At 37.0% G+C, this 20,212-nt stretch overlaps 2 protein-coding genes across 5 annotated transcripts in view; one reads left to right on the top strand and one right to left on the bottom strand.

Annotated features, from left to right (window-relative positions):
* NCAPG (non-SMC condensin I complex subunit G) overlaps nt 1–20,212 on the top strand; it is a 184,699-nt gene that overhangs the window by 131,251 nt on the left and 33,236 nt on the right. The window contains exons 2-7 of one of the 3 annotated variants that reach the window (XM_059067496.2): nt 13,623–14,396; nt 15,342–15,545; nt 16,053–16,281; nt 18,269–18,414; nt 18,699–18,783; nt 19,692–19,884. In XM_059067496.2, coding sequence (XP_058923479.1) covers nt 14,286–14,396; nt 15,342–15,545; nt 16,053–16,281; nt 18,269–18,414; nt 18,699–18,783; nt 19,692–19,884 — 968 coding nt within the window. In that variant the 5' untranslated portion in view covers nt 13,623–14,285. Of the gene's footprint in view, nt 1–13,622; nt 14,397–14,597; nt 14,714–14,817; nt 14,911–15,341; nt 15,546–16,052; nt 16,282–18,268; nt 18,415–18,698; nt 18,784–19,691; nt 19,885–20,212 lie in introns of those variants that run through there. The other 2 variants (XM_059067498.2, XM_067036360.1) reach the window with 2 other exon arrangements.
* DCAF16 (DDB1 and CUL4 associated factor 16) lies at nt 1,704–13,914 on the bottom strand. Of its 2 annotated transcripts, XM_067036362.1 has the most exons (3): nt 13,835–13,914; nt 9,020–9,079; nt 1,704–4,768 (listed from the first exon to the last, which is right to left on the bottom strand). In XM_067036362.1, the coding sequence occupies exon 3, from the start codon at nt 4,142–4,144 to the stop codon at nt 3,494–3,496; it is 651 nt and encodes a 216-aa protein (XP_066892463.1). In that variant the 5' UTR covers nt 4,145–4,768; nt 9,020–9,079; nt 13,835–13,914; the 3' UTR covers nt 1,704–3,493. The 2 variants fall into 2 exon arrangements, with proteins under 2 accessions (XP_066892463.1, XP_058923487.1); XM_059067504.2 differs by lacking the exon at nt 9,020–9,079.

The raw sequence follows: 20,212 nt of genomic DNA, 5'->3' as shown, positions 1-20,212 counted from the left end.
TTCTTTTTCCATACCTTAATTGAGAAGAGCTGGTCATAGCTCTTACAGCTAAGAGGAGCTGGGTAGATCAGATCACTGTGATACCTTTACCCTCTCCCTTTCCTCAGTCTCATTTCCAAGAATTTTATAGTATATAATCCCACTGCTGCCACCAACAGAAAGAGATTAGAAGATTATATACAAGGATCACACTTAAACATGTAGCCATTAACTAAATTTTGTTCAAAACTGGCAAAGATACACCACAGAGATTTTCCTTTTTTTGATGGCAAGTAGACACAGAAGAAATACCTGGTGGTTGGTGTCAGTTAGTGTAGCTCCTTCAATTTTCCTCAGTCCAATGGATACCACTCATTAGTAGAACTTATGTGCCAGCAGCTTGTATAAAGTTGTCTCATGAAGTCTGAGTAGTTATCTAGACTTTCTGGGCTTTTATACATACCCCAGCCATATAAGCATAACACTTCTGGTCCTGATCTTTGTGTGCCACTGCCTTGTGAATTTAGTATATACAATTTAAATCTGTGTATAAAATACCTGTTTATTTTATGTATTCCCTTAGCTGACTACCTCTTGTGGGGTTTAATTGTTGGAGTGTGCTCTCCATCTGAATCCCCACTACACGTTGATGACTGTCTCATTTTCAAATATTTAAGGGCCAGTGTAAGGAGTAAGCTTATATTCTGTGACCCTAGCTCACAGTAAATGAGCATCAATTTAGGTAATTCACATTGGTTCAATTTATTTTAAAACTGATTTCTTATGTATATCATCTGATTTAATTTTGCACTCCCAGTGAGTGTCTGGATTATAGTAGGCACTCCATAATATTGTTAGATGAATGACTAAATTTCTATTTAAAACTAATGGGCTGCTCCAAAATATATTGAATTCTCTAACAATGGAGCCAAAAGTAGAAAATCATTTATTATGTAAGAGAATTTATGTTTTCAGTAAGAAAACAACCCAAGTGACTTCTAAAGTCCTAATTGCTTTAAGAATCTACTCTAATATCAAAACACTGTTTTCACCAGAGAAAGTTTTAGATGGATAGTTGTGATTGGAGTCCCAGCAAAATAATTCCCTAAAGGTGACCTAACATCTGCCCTCCTCCTGCCATGTCTAGATTTCTTCTGTTAGGAAGCTGATGGGCTTAAAAAAACATGTTTATGGTCTTCTGGGCTCAAGGTATCTGGACTGCTTCAACAAAAAGAGACTATCTGCACCAAGACAGAATAATACCTTTAAATAACATTGATGTCTGTTGGTTTAGAAATTCTGTTTCCTTACTCTTTTGATAAATATTTCTATAAATAGGGAATAAACTCATCCTTCTTTATCCTAATTATGCGGACTGCATTTAACCAAAGGTCCCTGGAGGGAGAGTGTGAAAGTGGTAAATTCACCCCTAACCCCACACCATGGCACACAAAAAGCAGTAAAGGCTTAAGGCTTATTTAGGTATCTATCATTTTGTGCAACCTGGAATTACTTATATACAAACAAATGGGTTCAAATCTGGGTCTTGACTGCATATCTGACACTTTCCTCTTCAAGTATGTTTCTTTTTCAGAGCTGCCAAGTCACCTCCTATCAGATACACTGTATCTCTATGGACTCTATTCAGCACTTGGTGAATGTTGAATATGCCTTAAGCAAAGCAGAATCTATTTCATTCGTGAAGAATAAATGACCATACTCTGTTCAGCATGTACAAAGCTGTTGGTTTATTCAGCTGGGAAGCTGGGGAAAGGCTTCCTTTGGGAATGAACAGCAAAAATGTGTTCATGAACAAGGCACTTTTACACACACACACACACACACACACACACGAACATATTATGGTTACATAAACATCAACATATTTTAATTTTTAGACAACTCTTCCCACCTTCCCCTAAAAAAAAAAAAAAGAAACAAAGAAAGAAACAGGTTTTTGTAACATTTTAAAAACCAATTTCATAGAACATCTACACAGGAACAGTTACTGATACATTCAGTTACACTAACATTATATGGTTTCAGTACAGTAACAAATATTTTTTTCTACCTACTATAATTCCCTCATTTTTCCTTAAGAGGAGACAACTAAGGTTCAGCAGAAACTATAAACATTCTCCTCTCTCCTTAAAGTTGCTATACATTTATAGAATTTGTGATTCCATTAATGCTTCAATTTTTTGATGCCACACTGTATACAGAACTTAATTATGGAGAATAGGAAAAAGCAAAACTAAAATAAGGAAGGATATATGATATATCTTTAACAATCTGTTTTCTGATTCCCTTTAGATGCCCAGTCAACCAGGATCACACAAAGGTTTCACTCTTTATTGGAGGTGTGTGAAAAGACTTACTGGTCTCATGCATTTTATGTATGTTGATTTCTACGTTTTGACTCAACTAAATAAACACAGCAAGACTCATTTACAAGGGTACATATGCTTTCTATTCAGCCAGAAAAAAAATCTAAAGCTAGATGTAGAAAAACAATGATGCTAAAAAACTCTTCAACTTCAGACTGTATTAGGCTGAGATTTTCTGCAGTAAAGTTCCTGAAGTTTGCAATGGACGTGGAAAGTGCATGAAGTACTGCTCCAGGGAACATCATACAGATGAAATACTTTAATCCACTAACAAAAATGCTCTCTTAATTTTTTCCCATTGGTCTTTGGAATGGGTTTTATTTGCTCTTGACTAAGGTCTGGATGCCAAGATGCAGGAAATATATTGCCTACAGAACATGTTTCTGTTTAATCCCCAGGTATGATCTTATAAGCCACTTTAGCTAGAGACCACCTGGTGGGAGCCTATAAAATGTTTATGCTGTAACTGCAGGTTCCATAATAGGTTTGGAGCAGTGTAGGCTACTACTACACTACTGCACTCCCTCCCCCCAAAACAGGAACTCCTAAAGGGTGCCATATGTAGGTCTACCAATATAAAAAGTGGGAGATAAATCCATATTCCCACCATTTTCTTTTATCTAGTTATTCAATTTAACTCAACTACCTCCCTAGAAATGAGTATCAGAGAAAAGTATGCTCAGAAAGGTGTTATTGGGAGTAGCTAACTTACCACTTTCCACAATGGCTATTCTGAAGGTTAGGTAACAAATGTAATGGCCTCCTTCTCATTCCCATTAATAATTAGGTATCTAGTTAAGTCCATTTAGACAGGCAGAGTAAACTGCAGGGAGAACTAAGTGTGGAGAATAGTCAACTTATCTCTTGTAATAAGGTCCCTTTTGACTAATTCTCTACTGAACTTCTCATTTTAACCACAGGGTCTTTCAAAGGGGATGCTCACAATGCACATCTTCTGTAGTTGAGTTACAGGACTCTTGGGTATTATATGCAGTACTTGATGGTATTTTGGCACATCAGGACAGTTTGGTTGAGAAGATGTTTGTTAGTTTCTCAACCGTGGGCTGTGTGACTGTATTCCTTTCTCAACTGGCAACGCAAGAGATATGAGAAGGAATGGTGGATCTTTATAGTGATGCAGTTAGGAGTTTGTTAACTGCCTTTTGGAAGTCAGTGTAGGAGTAAGTAGTGTTGATGGGTTCAGTGCGGGTTGTTTCCTTAACTGTTTTAGTTAGCCAGCCACAGCAACAACCAGAAACACATGAATTAGGAATTTGTTTTAGGTACTCAGGTATGGGAGTGGCTCTACTCAATGTTCGGCTTAACTGTTTGGTGGCAAATTGCAGTGCCCCATTTAGAGTGGCATGATCTCTAGAAAGCTGGCTGGGACTCATAAGGGGCTTTTGAAAAGGTGGGACTCCACAAGAAGCTAGAGGAGGCCATTCAGGAATTGGTTCCAGTTTGGGTACACAATGGGAGCAATGGGAGAGTCTTAGTCCTATTTCTCGTAGTATATGGACTGGTGTGCTAGCATCCAAGAGTCTAGCATGATACAACCAGGAATTAGGATTTAAAGGTTTCCAAGTTGTAGAATATTTTAAAAGGCACTTAACCTGCCAGGCAAGACTCTCAAGAGGTGTTAGGTTGGGCACCACAGGGTCCTCTTCTTCAGAGGAATCCCACTCTTCCCCAGAACTCTCATTTAGGTAGTTAGCATTTTCTTCTTCCTCACTTTCTGATTCTGATAAGGGGTCAGGAGAGGGATTTCTAGGACCCATTAGAATAGAACAACAGTATAGAAAAAAAGGTACCAGAAAAAGGTAACAGTCTAAGCCAGTAAAACACTAACACTGGCAAATAGAAGCAGAAGATGAGAAATCCTTTCAATAGGATTCATTTGTCTGTTTCTCAGTCTGTTACACACACACAGTATGCCTCTGGCTCACACCACTGTGCAGTTCTTCAAGATTATGTTGTATATTCTTCACTTACAAAGAAGACAGCTCAGTTCTCAGGACCAGTTCAGTGTGTAAAATTTAGTCACTTACCAGTGGCACAGGTCAGAGTCTCTCCTTCAAATCCTGGCTACCCAAGAAGAGAAGGGGTCCTCATCTAGGCAAGCTGCTTTTCTTAGTATGGTCTCAACTGGTTGTGAAATTATGAAGAGACACTTTTGTACTCTTTTTTGCTGGCAGGGATATTATATCTATTTCGTAATGAAAAGAAACTCAGTGGTCGCCTTCTTTGTCCGCTGGTGCAGCAACTTTCGTGCAGGGGGATGGTGGGACGAGTTGTCAAGGATCTGTCTGGTGTGCACGGATCCAATGTTTTCCATACGTGGTGCAAATGTCCTTGGAAACTGGTGACTTAGTTGTTGGACTATCTGGAAAGGTAGCCTTAACCTGTGAATGAGAAGACTAGAGACATGATATTTAAGCCTGAAAGCACTGGGTAACATTATTACCCATCTAACTTCATAGACTATCCAAGCACACTGATGTTGAGCAAGAAGCCTTATCAGCTTTCCTATCTTTAGCACATAGGTTTAGGCAGAGTTTCCTACTGGGAATGGATGCTACCATGACAAAATTGGTTAAGGAGAACCTGGGGCCACTTTAATCTTTTGTTTGTACATATCTGGGCTAGTTTGTTTTTTATCATGCAGTTCTAGCCCAGGAAATTACTTCTGCAAAAGCAGATCCCTTATGCTCCAAACTCCAAATAGGGAGCTATAAAAGATAACTTTTTTATCTTTAGAGGTGCTTGTTGGGATTAGTTTCTAGGGGACCTGTGCTGGTTGTAGAGTTCTATACGTTAGAATTCTTGCTGGGACCCCAGAGGTTGTGGTCCTATGACCATACTCTACAGATAATGAGGGAAGATGGAAGGAGTTACAATGAATATAAACAGCTTAAATTGACAATTAAAAGGCAGATACTCAGGCTGGATCAACAAAACAAAACAAGATTTAACAATATGCTGCTAACAAAAGATATTTTAAAGCAAAAAGAACCAAAAAAGGTCAAAGCTAAAAATATGAAAAAATATATATCAAGTAACTGTGGACCATAATAAAGCTGGGACAGCAATCTTAATATCCAACAAAAAAGATTTCAAGCCAGAAAAATATAAGGGACAAAGATTGATGATAATACTAGTAAAAGGAAAACAATGAAAGTGATACACTCATCATAAGCATCTATGACCCTGAAAGCACATCCTCAAAATTTCTCCAGTAACAACTAATAGAACTGACAGGGGAATATAAGCAGGGATACAAGCATTCTGAAAAAGTTAAAATATTAATATACTTTAGGTATTATATTATTTAAGTATACAAAACTCTATACCAAACAGAACAGACATTAAGTACACACATATACACATACACACACACACAAATAGTTCATGCATTAGGTTATAAAGTATAACTAGATTCCAAAGGGTCAATTTCATTTAGATTAAATTCTCTGACCATAATGCAATAAAAGTAGATATTAAAGGTTAGTTAAAAGTAATCCTATGTTAGGAAACTAGCTCATGAATTAATAAAATGGAAATCATAAAAGATATTAGATATAAAACTGAATAATAATATAACCCCACAAGCAAAAATTTGTGGGGTATGCCAAACCAGTACCTAGAAGAAATTTATAGCTTTGAATACATTGATAAGGAAACAAGGAAGTTTAAATATGCACAAGTTAAGCATTCAGTTCAGGACAACGGAAAAGCGCAACAGCAAAATAAGCAGAAAGGAAATAATAAAGGCAGAAATTAAATAGTCTATAAAAGAATAATAGAGTGATAAAACTGAAAGACGGTCTTCTGAAAAATGAATAAGAAGAACAAAACTGGTGAGAGTTATCAGGAAAGAGCTTTAAAAATACCCCCCCCAAATTAAAAACATAATATACGCTAAAATGTGAAAACCTAGATAAAATGGCTAAATTCTAGAAGAATATAAAATACTAAAATTTGTACAGGAAGAAACAGATACCTTGAATAAAACAGACCAGTATTAAAGAAACTCTAAAGGTAACAACCTCCTATTAAAAACACCAAGTGCAAATGGTTTTATAAGAGAGTTCCACTAAACTTCCAAGGAAATTAATACATATTTTATATAAATTGTTCCAGAAAAAAGAAAAATAGCATAAAACCCCTTTTATGAGGATAATAAAATATTAACTCCAAATCTAGAGATGAAGCAAATAAGAAAGGCTCATTTCACTTGCAAAAATTTCAAATATTAAAAAAAAAAAAATTTCAAATATTACCTAACAAAATATAATAGTGTATTAAAGAAAAAAAGAATGTCATAATCATGTAGAGTTTATCATAGGAAAGCAAGAATATCTCAACTTCATAAAATTTATAAGTCACTACAGCAATAAAATAAATTAGATAATTTTATTAAATATGGATATTTAACCATTCTTAGTTCTTGATCAACACCTATTTATGTTTTAAAAAACAAAATGCTCTTACCAAACTAGGAAGAGAAAGTTACTTTCTCAACAAGGTAAAAATTATCTACGAAAAACTTTCAGCAAATATCCTAAATGAGAAACTTCAGATATATTCCCTTTAAAAATGAAATTAGGGAATTCCCTGGTGGCGCAGTCGTTAGGAATCCACCTCTCAATGCAAGGGACAAGGGTTCTATCCGTGGTCCAGGAAGATCCCACATGCTGTGGAGCAACTAGGCCCGTGCACCACGACAACTGAGTCTGCGCTCTAGAGCCCGTGCTCCACAAGGAAGAACAGCCCCTGTTCGCCGCAACTAGAGAAAGCCCGAGCACAGCAACAAAGACCCAACGCAGCCAAAAATTAATTAATTAATTAAGTAATTAAAAAAATGAAATTAAATAAGGATGATAAGGACTGATATTGTGTAACAAAGTACCAAAGTCCTAATCAATGTTTTTTTTTTAAAAAGCTGTGAGAACTGGAAAAAAACGATATAAAACTACTAATTTACAGATGATATGGTCATCTAACATTAAAAAAGCCTAACTTATAAACTATTAGAGCTAATAAAAGAGTTCAACAAAGTTCCTGGATCTGAGATTAACCTATGACTATTCATTAATTTATTTATATAGCACTTACAATTTTCCAGGTACTATTCTAGGAACTGCACAAATGTTAACTCATTTAAAATTCTCCTAACAATCCTATAAGATAGGTATTTTTATTGTCCCCATTTTATACATGAGGTTTAAGCTACTTGTCCAGGGTCATATAACTACTAAGTGATAGAATCAGGATTTGACTCCAGGCACTCTTAACACCAGCAATACTAACCATGAAATGTATTACATACATCACTTGCACAATAGGGGCAAAAAAAAAACCTATAAAGGATTTAAGAACTAATCAATATGCGAGACCTCTATGAAGAAGACTGTAAAATTCTAATGAAGGACATAGATGATTTAAAATAGACAGACAGGGCTTCCCTGGTGGCGCAGTGGTTGGGAGTCCGCCTGACGATGCAGGGGATACGGGTTCGTGCCCCGGTCCGGGAGGATCCCACGTGCCGCGGAGCGGCTGGGCCCGTGAGCCATGGCCGCTGGGCCTGCGCGTCCGGAGCCTGTGCCCCGCAGAGGGAGAGGCCACAACAGTGAGAGGCCCGCATACCACAAAAACCACACACAAAAAAAAAAAAAAAAAAAATAGACAGACATTCCATGCTCTTGGATGGAACAATGAATATTATAAAGAACTTTTTTCCAAATTAATTTATACAATTCCAATATGTTAATAAAATTCCACATATAGCTAAACAAACTATTTAAACAGAAGAGTAAAGTAAATATCGTGGCCTACAGGATATTAACACATATTATTACACATGTTACAGAAGCCACAGAAATTAAAATAGGGTGGTTAGTGTAAGAACAAATAGTCCAATGGAACAAAGCTCAGCAATAGAGCCACATAAGATTTAAGAATGTAGTATACAGTAAAGTTGGCACATAAATCAAGGGGGAATGAATGCATTTGGTATATAATAATGTTGGTAAAAACTGGCTCATTACATGAAGAAAAATAAAACTGTATACCTATATAATGCCACATACAAAGGAGGACTCATGACAGGTTAAAGACCTAAATGAGAATTGTAAAACTATATAGTTAATAGAATATAATGCAGGAGAATATCTTTGTGACTTAGGGCCAGAGAAGCACTTCTTAAAAAAACATAAAGCACAAGACCAAAATACGATGAATTCAACCACATCAAAATTAATATTTTTGGATTGAACTAAACACATCAAGAACAAAGTTAATTACAAATCAACAACAACCAAAAAGGCAGCAATCTCAATAATGAAATGGACAAAGGACAAAAATACCTAATCTACAGAAGAGAAAATCCACAGGCCATTAACTATATGCTGAGTAGAGATATCACATTATTCTATTATTTTGGTAAAAATTAGAAAGCTGGACAATGCCAACTGTTCGTGAGGGGACTAAAGGAACTCCCTTAGAAACCAGCACTACTGGTGGGATTACAGACTGGGGTAACCTTTCTGAAGAGCAATCTGGCAGCACTACTTAGTCAAACTATTTGCACAACTCATGATGTAGGAATTCCACTCTTGGGTATATATAGCAGAGAAATTCCCCATAAGACCAACCTGTACTCTGAGGAGTCATCTTTGATGGTAAAGAAATAGAAGCATTCCAGGCTTCCATCACTGGAGGAGTAGATAGGTTAACATGTGTTAAAAGCACATTAGAAGTATACATAGCAAACATGGATGCACTAAAGGCATAGGTCTGAACGAAAAAAGCAAAACCAAAATATCAAGATCCCACTCATGCCACTATGTAGGAATGATTTCCAAAATGAGTTAGTAAACATCTCTAGTTTCAAATACACACTGAAGTGGATATGGTCTGGCTTCGTGTCAGTACTATTCCTTTAAAAAACATTTCTCTGGCTTCTACTCATTCTTTATCTAATTTAGTTCTCTGAAGTATCTGGCATGTATTAGGGGCTTAGCAAATTTTTTGGAAAAAGTAATGAGAGAATGATGAAGGCCTGCTCTAAGTAACTATACAAGCATGTTTCACTTTTATTCTGGGGAGACAAAAATTCCTAAATTATATTCAGGTGATTTGGTAGTATGTTGTACAAAGACAAATGGAATAATTTTTTTAAACAAGATTAACAAAGATAATGCTACTAAAGCAATATAAAGGTCACTGCTTGTAACTTCATCTTTAAGAACGTGAGTGCAAATACTTTTAAAAGTTTATAATATTATTACCTACTTCAATCTGAAAACAAAAGATAAATTTAAAACATACCATAAGTATTTTATTGAGACAGGTGTTAACTTTTTTAAAAAAATTAATTTATTTATTATTTATTTTTGGCTGTTTTGGTCTTTGTTGCTGCGCTCGGGCTTTTTTTAGTGCGGCGCGCGGGGGCTACTCTTTGTTGCTGTGCACGGGCTTCTCATTGTGGTGGCTCCTCTTGTTGCGGAGCATGGGCGCAGTAGTTGTGGCTTCCGGGCTCTTGAGCACAGGCTCAGTAGTTGTGGCGCACGGGCTTAGTTGCTCCGCGGCATGTGGGATCTTCCCGGACCAGGGCTCGAACCTGTGTCCCCTGCATTGGCAGGCAGATTCTTAACCATTGCACCACCAGGGAAGTCCCCAAGGGTTAGCTTTTAATTCTTCTGTCTTCTTATATTTTTACTATTCTCATTTCAACCAGATTCCATTTGCATGATTATTGATTGGCTATACTTCAGTAATTATGTTGCTCAAAGCATTCTTTAAAAGGCTCACTCTACTTTTTTTTGTTAAGCAAAAATATGACAAAGTTTCTTTGATGGCATATGTAAATTCTAGAGTGAACCCATCACTGTTACCTCTTTACATTCCATGAGTAATAATACCCTCATATCAAAAGTGAATTAACCACTTAACTCTGTACACTCCCATGCATAATTTACTTTGAAAGAACAATTTTTCTGTAATTTCAGAACTAAATAGCCTTACCATACGAATTAGTTTGCTTAGTTTAGTTGCTACAATGTGTTCTTTTCCCTATAGCATTAAAAGAAAAAGTCAAGACACAGGTAAGCTAAAGGCAGTCAGTTTAAGCTTAATATGGCATCTTTTTTTTTTTTTTACCATTTTTATTGAAGTATGATTAACAAATTACATATATTTAACATGTACAATGTGATGCTTTGATATATGTATTCACTGTGAAATGATTACCACAATCAAGCTAATTAACATATCCATCACCTCACAGTTACTATTTTTTTTGCATGTGATGATAACACTCGAGATCTAGTCTCAGCAAATTTCAAGTATACATGATCAACTATCGTCACCATGATGTACAATAGGTCTCCAGAAAGTTTGTATGCTTTGATATCTATTTCCTCCACCTGCTAGCCGCTGATAACTCCCATTCTACTCTTTATTACTTGAGTTCAATTTTTTTTTTTTTTTTTTGTGGTACGCGGGCTTCTCACTGTTGTGGCCCCTCCTGCTGCGGAGCACAGGCTCCGGACGCACAGGCTCAGCGGCCATGGCTCACGGGCCCAGCCACTCCGCGGCACGTGGGATCTTCCCGGACCGGGGCACGAACCCGCGTCCCCTGCATCGGCAGGCGGATTCTCAACCACTGCGCCACCAGGGAAGCCCTGAGTTCAACTTTTTAAGATTCGACATATAAGTGGGATCATACAGTATTTGTCTTTCTGTGTCTGGTTTATTTCACATGGCAGAATGTCATCCAGGCTGACCCATGTTGTTGTAAGTTGCAGGATTTCCTTCTTTTTAAAGACTGAATTGTTTATGTATATAAATGTCACATCTTCTTATTCATTCGTTCATTGATGGACTCTTAGATTATTTCCATATCTTGGTTACTGTGAATAATGGTGCAATAAACATGGGAATGCAGATATATCTTTGAGATAGTAATTTTATCCTTTGAATATGTACCAAGAAGGGGGATTGCTGGATCTTATGATAGCTCTATATTTACTTTTTTGAGGAATCTCCATATTGTTTCCCACCAATGTGTATAAGGGTCCTCATCTTCACCAACACTTGTTATCTTCTGACTTTTTGATAATAGCCATCCTGACAGGTGTGAAGTGATACCTTATTGTATTGATTTGCACTTCCCTGATGACTAGTGATGTTGAGCTCCTTTTCATATACATGTTGGCCATTTGTAGGTGTTCTCTGGAAAAATGTCTATTCAGGTCCTTTGCTCATTTTTAAAGCAGGTTATTATTAATTCTTTTGCTACTGAATTATATGAGTACTTATATATTTTTGATATTAACATCTTACAGGATATATGGTTTGAAAATATTTTCTTCCATTCCAAAGGCTGCCATTTTTGTAATCTAGTATCCTTTTTTTAACTTTTCAGATAATGTTCCAAAAATACTGAACAAAAACATATTAATCCCCCTGCCCAAGCTGGTCAAAATATAGTTAGGCTGCCCTCTGGTGGCCAGATGTCTCATCCTTCAGTAATGACAAAATGGTATGAAGTCACCTCTCATTTGGGGGTAACCAAATAAAATATGGTAAATGAAATAATATTGTTAGAAACTTCACAGTTAAACAAAGCAACAAAGGTAGCAGGCATCCAAAGCATAAGGAGAGCTGAGCAATTAAAGGCCACAAAATAAGAAAAATGCCTCCAAATATTAGTTTGTTCTAACTTTTAGTTCACCAGTTGATTTTACATGAAAAATAAATGGTATATTCAGTGGTTCCCAAAGTAAGAATAGTTATACACTATCTAATACAGTAGCCACTAGCCCCATGTCTATTGAGCAGTTTGAAATGCAGCTAGTGTAAAATAATTCCCAATTCCAAAGACTGAATAGGAAAAAAAAAGAATGTAAATTATCTCATCAATATAATTTATGTTGAGTACATGTTGAAATGATATTTTGGATATAGTTGGTTAAAAAAATTAATGCCCGTTCTAGGTTTCTTTCACCACAGCTGTCTAGGCATTCTACATTTTAGCTATAGTGAGATTATAAATGTTATCAAGTATATTCCATGCACTCTTAAACCTCTATGCTTTCCCTCTAGCTGATTAACCTAAAATACCCAACCCTCTTGCCTTTTCAGAAATTAGACATCTTGATAATTTTGAAATTATGAGACTATGAAGAGAATAGATGAATGAATTATGGCATGCTCATACAACAGAATTCTAGAGCAACCTATATCTACCTCAGTTTCCTCTTCTTAAAAAGACAGAAAGAACTTACAAGGGTTGTGCCTAAGGATTCAATGAAGTAAAGTGCTTAGAACAGTGTCTTGGCATATAAGGTGATGAAATAAAATTCATATTTTATGGCAAGACAAGAAAAATTTAAACATAAAATTTTTCTCTGCCTGTTTGGGCCTCCTCCCTCCCCTTTAGTGTGTGTTGTGTATCTGCACTAACCAAACCTCCTAAGGAGATAACCTTCTTCTTAATCTTGTAAGGAGTCAAGATGACCCATGACCTACTACTCCCTTTGTAACTATAGATCTGGATTGTGTAAACTGTCAATAATACGTCACTTGACGTATAACCCTTTGTCTCAAAAACATATATTACTATGCTTAGACCTCAAAAGGGCAGGACAGTCCTCAGAGCTTCCTGAAAGACTGTCTCACAGGTTATAACCCTCAGGTTGTCTTGAATAAAATTTTCCATTTCTTTCCTAGATCAACCATTGGTTAATTTTTCCTCGACAAAGGGTCCAAAAGGTGTTGTTATTGTTATGAAAATATCAATATGAATAAACCTCAAAAATAATACTGAGTGAAAAAGGCAAGTTGCACATAGGATCATTCATGTTAGAACATGAAAACAATACAAGATACTTATTCAGAGATTTAATATTAATACATAAATATTAACAGTAAATTCAAAAAATCCATTGCTGCTGGGGAGGAAAGGTAGTTCAACAGGAAAAAAGGCGTACAGGCTGCTTTGTAATCTATTTCTTTAGATGTTAATTTTTGTCTCAAATAATTCCATTAAAAAAGTTTAAAGACTTAGTTCCTGCCGGAAGGCACTCCAAATTTCTTTATCTTACCATTACCCTAAACTCTTTTTCCATTCTGTGCTGAAAACATTGCCGTTATGCACCTCTGTAAACAGGCCTCGAAAGCAGGTACATCTAGAACAAGCTGTACCTAAATTAACCCATGCCTCTCTTCCCATACTGCCTTCTACGTTTGCAGACTCTCCACCAGACGCGGACTTAAGGCTTAAAAATACTGCGGTCCGCCTCCATCTGGAGACCTCGGAACATCCTCCTTTTCAGTAGAAACCGGGCCGTCGCCCAGCACTCCCGCGCGTCCTAGCTCTCCCTTCTGGACGGATCTCCGAACGAACCCCTCCTCCCCTTCAGCGGGAGCAGGGATTCTTCCCCTCAGCAGATTCCCTTTCTCACCCAAGGAGGATCCGTTCTTCTTCCTCGCCTCACTCCCAGCCGCAAGACCCGACTAAGCCTAGCGCCACCAGGTCTGTTCCGCAAGGCTCGCACTCCGGTGGATACCACTTCCGGGGGCGCCAATTCCTCCACCTCTTAGAAACGCCACTCTCCACTCGGAAAACAGTTTAAAACACCCTAAGCGCAAGCGCCCCATCGGTGGGATTGAAGGGGGTGGATCCATCTCTTCCCACTCTCGCTGCTCTAAAGTCTCGCGATAGTCTCGCGATAGTCTCGCGTATTTCCTTCTCCCGCGGGAGTTATTTGAACGCTCTGGCGGTTACCACGCTCTCGGCTGTCGGCCGCCTGCTGACCGGGGTCTGAAACGTACCTGTGGAGTCTCCGACCGTGGTCAGTCGGGCCAGCTGCAGCCGAGCGCGGACAGGCTTCGTCACGACCGGGTCCCGGCGCCATGGGGGCGGAGAAGAGGCTGTTGCCGATTAAGGAGGCCTTCCAGCTGGCGCAGCAGCCGCACCAGAACCAGGCGAAGCTGGTGGTGGCGCTGAGCCGCACCTACCGCTCGGTAAGCAATGCGGCCTGCGGCACCGGGCCCCCGCCCCTCCCTTCCCCGTCTCGGCCTCGCCTCTCCCAGGGGCTTCCCGCGACCTTCCCGACTCCGCGCACCAAGACTCCAAACTCCTTAACTTTCCCTACCCGGTTCGGAGAGGCACACCCTCCCCCCCATCCCCCCGCCTCTTCCCAGCGGCCAACGGCGCGGGCTGTTAATTCTCTGGCGGTGAACTTGGAGAAGAGTTTGCGCGTACCGGGGTGGCCGGGCATCTAGTGTAGGGCCGCAGCGTGGATCCTGAACGCGGTGCTCCAGTGGCTATTGTCCTTCAGGTCACCGCCCACATTTAATTACTTAAACCTCGCCCCACTGTTAAATTGTATCAAATCACCAATTAGCAAATTAATCGTTAGGACCTGGCTCTTCTTAGTCATGTAAATACTGTTTGTTTCGTTTTTAAATGAAACCTCAAGAAGAATAGGACCATGAATTTCGGGAGAATAAATTATCTTGAGGTCCGAGAAAAATTGTAAGTAGGGCTTGAGGATATGAAGTAGGATGTGAAAGTTATATCAAAAGGAAACTGCTGTGTAATATTAAGGGTAATACGGTAAAATGCAAAAGCTGTTGTTGGTTTTGGGTTGTTCATGAAGAAGCAGATTTTTACTAAACTGGTACCAAGGCATCATATTGAGAATTCAAGGGTGTTAAAAAAAAAAATCAGAGGAATCCTTTCACTGTCAAAATTCATGTTTGTTTTCTTCCTGAGAGAAATAAATTTCTCTGGAGAGAAATTTGTGCAAATTTATTTCACCTTTGATGGTTTGGATAATTGAGAGTTTACTAAATAATGATTTTAGTTTGTTTGCGTTAGGGCTGGTGTTTTCAGTGTCTTAGAGTAATGTTGAGAAAAAAGGATTTTATCCCTGCAGTTTGTGAAGGGTTTCTTTTCTCTTTCAGGTGGATGATAAAACAGGTTTTTATGAGGAGTTTGTTCATTACCTTAAATATGCTATGGTGGTCTATAAACGAGAACCAGCTGTGGAGAGGATAATAGAATTTACAGCAAAGTTTGTTACTTCATTTCACCAGTCAGATATGGAAGATGATGAAGAAGAGGAAGATGGTGGCATTTTAAATTATTTGTTTACTTTTCTATTAAAGGTATACGAAAACTAGAATTTCGAGGGAATATTGTAGAAAATTTTACTATTTTAAAAAGGCCATGGGAGTTTGTATATCTTAGAGAATGAATATCTGGTAATTGAGGAAATGTCTGAACGAATCTCTCTTTTATAGGAAATATTAGAACTGTCATTAAGATTAAAAAGTGAACTTTTAAAAATAACTCCAGCATTAAATTTTTAATGACCATTCTAAACCAGTTCTTACATACATTTGTTTGAAATGGGTTCTCTAGTTCAGAAGTAGAGTTCCTCCAAAGAGGAAGATGCTCTTGTAATTTAGCAGGTACTTTAGACTGTGTAGTTTGAGATTATGTTATATAATGTGTATTTAGCATGCATATATGGATCAAGGTAGCATTATATTTTTTCTGCAAGGAATGAATTATTGCTATAAATTCTTGAATTCTAAACATATAGAATTCAAATGGCATGTTGTTATTTAGTAATGGTATGTGACCTGGAATAAATTTTGTTTCTGTTTTAGTCTCATGAAGCAAACAGCAATGCAGTTAGATTTAGAGTGTGCCAGCTCATAAACAAGCTCTTGGGAAGTATGCCAGAAAATGCCCAGATTGATGATGATTTGTTTGATAAAATTAATGAAGCCATGCTTATTAGATTGAAAGATAAAATTCCAAATGTAAGGATACAGGCAGTTCTTGCTCTTTCGCGCCTTCAGGATCCCAAAGATGATGAATGCCTGGTGGTTAATGGTATGTATAGCTCCCTAAATCCTTTTTTAGTTTCACTGACTTTGTTAAATTCTCAGCAGGTGAATTTTCTTATTATGAAATATTATGGAAGAGCATAGTTTGTATATACACACGCACATATATATATATGTAAAAATATATGATTAAAAAAAATACCCAAGTAGCCACCATCCAACTTAAAAAAAAATAGAGCATCATCAATACCTCTGACGCCTATCTTATGTCCCTTTCTAGTTATATCAGTCTCCCTCCGAATTAACGAGTATCTTGAATTTTGGGTTCCCTTTTGTTTGTTTGTCTAAACAGTTAACCACATGTATATACTTCTAAATAATGTTTAAGTTTTGCCTATCATTTTGTATGTTTTGTGGATCATACTGTATTTTTCTGTGCTCTCAACATTATTTCTCATTGTAACATTCATCCATGTTGATATATTACTGATATACTGTTCTATTGTATGAATGTAAGACAATTTTATTGTTTCTAATATTGATGGACCTTCTAGTTGTTTCCAGTTATTTTCCTCTTAAAATACAGTGTTGTTGCTATGAACTTTCTTACACAGTACATGGCTTCTGGTGCACAGTTTTTCTAGGATATGTACCTAAGGGTGGACTTGTTGGGATATGTGCTTTCAGCTTTATTAGATGAGGTACAGGTGTTCTACAAAACATTTTATCAATTTATATTTCTAATAACAGTGCATAAAAGTTTCATTGAGCCATATCCTCTCTAGTGTTTGGTACTGTCAGATTTTTAAATTTTTGTTAATCAGGTTGTGTGTATCATGTTATTGTTATGCATCTTTTCATATATTTAGCAGCCAATTTTATTTCTTCTGTATAATGCCTATTAATGTGTTCTGCTCATTTTTCTATTGATTTGTCTTATTAATTGGAGTTTTTTATATATTCTGAAGGGAAATCCTTGGGTTATATGAATTGTTAGATCTTCCTGCTTCAGATGGATTATTTCACTGTCTTTACTATGTCTTTTGTTGGGCAGAAATTCCTAATGTCAAAATGATCAGTCTCTTCCTGTATGATTTGCATTTTCTATCTTTTATTTAAGAAATCTTTCTCTTGGGCTTCCCTGGTGGCGCAGTGGTTGAGAATCCGCCTGCCGATGCAGGAGACACGGGTTCGTGCCCTGGTCCGGGAAGATCCCACATGCCGCGGAGCAACTAAGCCCGTGAGCCATGGCCGCTAGGCCTGCGCGTCCGGAGCCTGTGCTCCGCAATGGGAGAGGCCACAACAGTGAGAGGCCCGCATACCGCAAAAAAAAAAAAAAAAAAAAAAAGAAATCTTTCTCTACCTCTGGGCTCATAAAGATAGTCATATTCAAGTTTTCCATATATGCCTAGGTTTTGGGAACTCTTCTGGTTTGTTTTTCTCTTTGTCTCTGTTACTACCTTTATAATTTTGATAACTGATGGTAGTTGGTATTTTTTGGTGTTAAATGAGGGACATAATAATATGTAAAACATGTTTAGTAGTCAACATATACTTGATTATAAAGCCTGGGAAAATCTGAGAAATAGAGGTGAATAAATATTTAAATACAGGAAATGAATTTTGTTCAATGAGTAAAATCAGAAGTTATTTCTTTTTAGGATTCATTAAAAAGCAAAATAGTGAGCTTTTATAAAGCCATATTAGTTTAAAATAAACTGGCTTCCATCCTAGACTTGTTTCTAAATCTTAAAGAGTAGCAAAGACATAATCTGAATGATGGATTTTCCATGATCTTTAGGGTTATTTGTTTTCAGTTTTAGCCTTCCTGCCCAGTCCATTGACTAATTTCTAATTCTGTCCTTTTTAAGGGTTGTTGGCAGAAAGAAATCTTTAGCTAAAATTAAATGTGTAAGACTAAAAAATGATTTTTATCATTTTAAAGATTAAATATCAAAATGTGGGCCATCTATGACTATGGCTAACTAAATAATATGTTGTTAGCGTACTAAAATATATTGCTCTATTTTTAGCATATGCTACTTTGATTGAAAATGATTCAAATCCAGAAGTTAGGCGGGCAGTGTTATCATGTATTGCGCCATCAGCAAAGACTTTGCCAAAAATTGTAGGGCGCACCAAGGATGTGAAGGAGGCTGTCAGAAAGCTGGCTTATCAGGTAAATAAGTCCGATATCTTATATAGACATGTTCTTAAAAGACAAGAAGCTGTATTCTTAAAATAATTTTGAAAAACATTTGGCACATAATAATTCAATTGAGATTTTTATGGACGGAGAGTGTAGATAATTTAAGTAGACTCTTATTGCATTAATGTGTTACCAGATATTAATTTTTTTGGAAATTCTGGATAATTTTCTTAGGTGAAGGAGATATTACTAGTTATAAAATCCATAAATTATATTTAGTTTAATGGCCACTTTTTAATTATCATCTCTTTAAGGTTTTAGCTGAAAAGGTTCACATGAGAGCTATGTCCATTGCTCAGAGAGTAATGCTCCTTCAACAAGGTCTTAATGACAGATCAGGTAAGTTAGATATCATTATAGACAAAACATTAGTAGATTTTGAGGTTAGATTTAAAAGGTTTAGGAAAGTGTCCTAAATTAGGTCAGGTAAGCCTATCATTCCCACAGCCTGTCAAAGTTTATCTACGTGTATTGTATAGAATACATTTTCTAGGGTTAAAGGGCTTGGTACTTAGAAGTAGCACAGTTTGTTTTAATTTTTCTGTGTTTTATGTATGGAGAAACTAGAGCTTAAGGCTATAAAAATAGCATCAGAAGTAGGGCAGGATCTCTTTTTCAGTCCTCTTGCTTCCTTTAAAAAAAATGCTGTCTTATCCCTTTTGTGTATATCCGCCTATGAATGTGTTCTGTGTATCCGAAACAATTAGAAATGGTCAGACCAGTATAATCTAAGATGGCTTAATTTTGCTGTAGCAAGAAAACCTGAGTTTGAAGGACTAATGACTAGGATGACTTTAAAAACTAAGAATAAGGTTTTTCAGTGATATATGCCTGTATGATTCACTACTGCACATATCAATTATGTAATAAATGGATGAAGTCAGGCAACAAGTAAAATAATAGGTATTATATATAGTCTAGACTAGTACCTGAAGCCCAGTGAACTCGGGGGAGAAGGAATGCAAAAATATTTTTGTAGGCTGTGGTAGTGGTTGTGTATTTGGTTCTGACCTCTTCCATTTTCATATGAAAGTAAGCATCACAGTGACTTTTCACTTTTTACAATATCATTGTACTTTTAATTTTTTCTTTAGTACACGTTGTTTTGCCTCTGTCTGGTCCCACTTTTATAGTAAATGTCGACTTAGTTAACATTGATCTGATAAGAGTTCATTAAAACAGACAAAATATAGGAAATGGAAGCTAGAGGGAGACTTTGTTCACCTGTGTTTCAAATGACTTAACAGATTCTGTGAAACAAGCAGTGCAGAAGCATCTTCTCCAAGGCTGGTTACGTTTCACTGAAGGAAATATATTAGAGTTGCTTCATCGTTTGGATGTGGAAAATTCTTCTGAAGTGGCAGTCTCTGTTCTCAATGCCTTATTTTCAGTGATTCCTCTTAATGAACTGGTAGAAATCTGTAAAAATAATGATGGCAGGTATGTAAAGTATTCATTATTTGAAATATGATACTGATGTACCTCTGCAATTAAAATTAGTCCTCTTCCAAAATTAGTCCTCTTCCACATTACGTAAGATTGTATCAGTACCTTTTATCTACACCTCTTTTGTTTTCTTTTGTCTGGTGGATGTCTTTTTTCCCTTTTTTTCCTCCTTGTGTAAGAACTCACTATCATAGACTACTTCAGCTGTGTTTTTTGTTTTGTTTTGTTACTTTGATTTTTGCATCAGCTTACCATGGAAAGTCTAACAGCATGGATCCCTATTGTGTTTGCTCATTTGATTCTTTTTTTCTTTCTTTTGGTC

Source organism: Kogia breviceps, chromosome 6 (assembly GCF_026419965.1).
Source record: "Kogia breviceps isolate mKogBre1 chromosome 6, mKogBre1 haplotype 1, whole genome shotgun sequence".
Classification (NCBI taxonomy): Eukaryota; Metazoa; Chordata; class Mammalia; order Artiodactyla; family Physeteridae; genus Kogia; species Kogia breviceps.
Note: the sequence above shows the minus strand (reverse complement) of the source record. Positions and strands in the feature narration are given on the sequence as shown.